This window comes from Gymnoscopelus microlampas (assembly GCF_963454915.1).
Source record: "Gymnoscopelus microlampas genome assembly, chromosome: 3".
NCBI classification, from domain to species: Eukaryota; Metazoa; Chordata; class Actinopteri; order Myctophiformes; family Myctophidae; genus Gymnoscopelus; species Gymnoscopelus microlampas.
In genome coordinates this window covers 9125977-9128518 of record NC_139940.1, presented here as the reverse complement: position 1 = coordinate 9128518, position 2542 = coordinate 9125977, and the positions used below count along the sequence as shown (strand labels likewise).

The following is a 2542-nucleotide window of genomic DNA, read 5'->3' as shown; positions in this document are numbered from 1 at the left end:
ATTTTTTTGTGTTTTTTTCCCCACAAATTAACGCCCTACTTGATCATACTACAGCGTTACACAAAAGCAGATCTACAAGCTTGTGGATCTGCTACTTTTGCTATTTTTTAATTTGAATCCTGAAAAGTAACAGACAGTTTTAGACATATGAGGTTTCCACCCGACTAAATAATTGTCAGCATAGAAGTAATTACTGCTACTACAGATTTTGAATATGACGTTTCAAAAACTGTTTAAGGTGCACGCTCCCACCAAAACATGGTCGGCTAGCGTTAAACGCAGGTTGTGCGCGCCCACAGTTTTTTGCAGCCAGTGGATTCTAAAAAAACGGGAGTGACGCACCTGTCACTCACTTTCAGGACCCTCCCCCCCGTAGCCCGAACCGCCTGCTGCCTTGAGCACCATGGTGCTTCCTGAGTCTTGAGACGGGCCGCCTTCACGGGGAAAATCAGCTCCTGCCTCCAGCAGTTTTCTGCTTCAAATGGACAAGTCGTGTAGAGCAGATAAACGCAAGGTCTGCGCGACAGGCGGAAAGATCCGCTCTTGCGTGAATCCACGCATTTACATTGACAAATCATTGGCAGATTCTGCCCCAGAGGTAAAATAAAAGTGCGGTGGGAGCGCACCCCTAAGCACTTTGTCGTCTGTCGTCCGTCAAATTATTCACAAATATCATTATTGGTTCCTCATTAGGCTGCAAAACCAAGAAGAGCAGATTATACAGTATGGTCACTGTAAGGTGCCTTGTTTCTCCATAATTCAGCTTTTTTTTACGTAAATGAATGCGCTACTTCGTCATACGATAGTGTCACACGAAAGTATCAAAACTGCTATTTAGGAAAAAAAAATAATGTTTGAAAGTTATTAAGTGTCTCTGTGGGGTTTATAGATATTGAGCTTGTGACTAAATAATAGGCTAACTACATTGGATCCATTGGAACACATGCATGTTCTTTTTTACATTTTCTGAAAAGGTTAGGGTTACAGTACAGTAGTGTATGTGAATTATGTTTTCACTGTGTCGGTCTCTCTTCTCAGGGGCGCTTCTCCCTACACGCACACTACGCAGGTTGCGTGGGGCCCCGCCTACCCGCCGATCAAAGGAGCCCCCTCTCCGCCCCCTCCCTTCAGCAGAAAATAACGTGCATTACTGAGTTCACATCAGCGCAGGCTGCGCAGCGCTGCTTGTCACCCTAAAGGTTGTTACACACCGGGGCGATTTTTTCGTGCGAATAATGCGTTTTTTTTTAAAAACCTTATAAAGTCAATGGCTCCGTACATGGAGCGAAAAAGCGAAAAAGCGAAGCGAAAAAGCGTCTTTTAATTATTCGGAACGAGTCCGAATTTTGCGTATATTCGCTATTTTCGCCGGTGTCGCCCGGTGTGTAAGGACCTTAAAACCGAAATAAAGTAACCAAAAAAGTAACTTTATCCGCGGGAAACCCGAAAAAATATCGGGGGACGCACGGGGGACGCATGCGCGTGCCTCCCGTAGCCTGCGTAGAGCCCCTGTGGAGTCTAAAGCGGCACTGTCTCTTCTCTTCTCTTCTCTTCTCTTCTCTTCTCTTCTCTTCTCTTCTCTTCTCTTCTCTTCTCTTCTCTTCTCTTCTCTTCTCTTCTCTTCTCTTCTCTTCTCTTCTCTCTCCATCAGGGTGGGAGGAAAGGAGAAAACTTTGACAAGTTCTTCACGGCGGCCCCCTCGGTGCTCACCCCCTCCGACCCTGACGTTCTGGCGGCCATCGACCAGGACGACTTCCTGGGCTTTTCCTACATCAACCCGGAGTTTGAGCCCTCGCCCCTCACCGCTGTTTGAAACACAGCCCCCCCCTACCTAGAGTTCAGCGCCTCGTGCTGCGAGGCGTTGTGATCTTGTAGATCTGCTATTTTTGGGCTAAAGTTTTCCTCAGAAAAGGGATGCTAGGGTTCAAGTGGTTAATGTAAAAAGAAAAATCCTATCACACAAAGATTTGCCGGACCCCTTGTAGTAACAATGAGGACCCCCTAGGGGTCCCGGACCCCCTGTTGAAGACCCCTGTATTAGACCACAGACCCCTGTTTTATACCATTTTAATCTCTGGGAACCCCCGATTCTACACGGCAAAATCCTTGCTTTTATTTGAACTCTGAGAGTGTGCAAATGTACACTCTCAGAGTTACAGACTGGTACGGGTTCAACCATCGGTCATTTAAGCTGGGGACCCCCTGGAAACCCCTCAAGGACCCCTAGGAATCCCCGGACCCCACTCTGAGCACCAATGATGTACCCCCCCCCCCCCCCCTCACAGTGCGGATTACAGACATGCATACTGTACATAGATACTCTCACTGATGCCCCCCGATGGCTGAAGGTGGTACAGGTCCTTCTCCTTTAGACCGGTTGATCTCAAAGTGAGGTCTTGGGGACCCCCAGGGGTCCTTGAAGGGGTTCCAGGGATCCCAGATTTAAAAAAAAATACAACATCAAAACCAGTTTAACCACTTTAACCCTATTTTATACTTTGGCTATTCAAAAATAGCTGATCACATGTTTTAACAAATGGAG

The 2542-nt window shown here is 47.0% G+C and overlaps 1 protein-coding gene across 1 annotated transcript in view; it reads left to right on the top strand.

The window, feature by feature from the left end:
* prkcg (protein kinase C, gamma) overlaps window positions 1–1813 on the top strand; it is a gene marked incomplete at both ends in the record, with an annotated part of 79080 nt that extends 77267 nt beyond the window's left edge. Inside the window, 1 exon segment of the mRNA XM_084052186.1 lies at window positions 1652–1813. Coding sequence (XP_083908312.1) covers window positions 1652–1813 — 162 coding nt within the window.
* Between the last annotated feature and the right edge of the window lie 729 nt (window positions 1814–2542).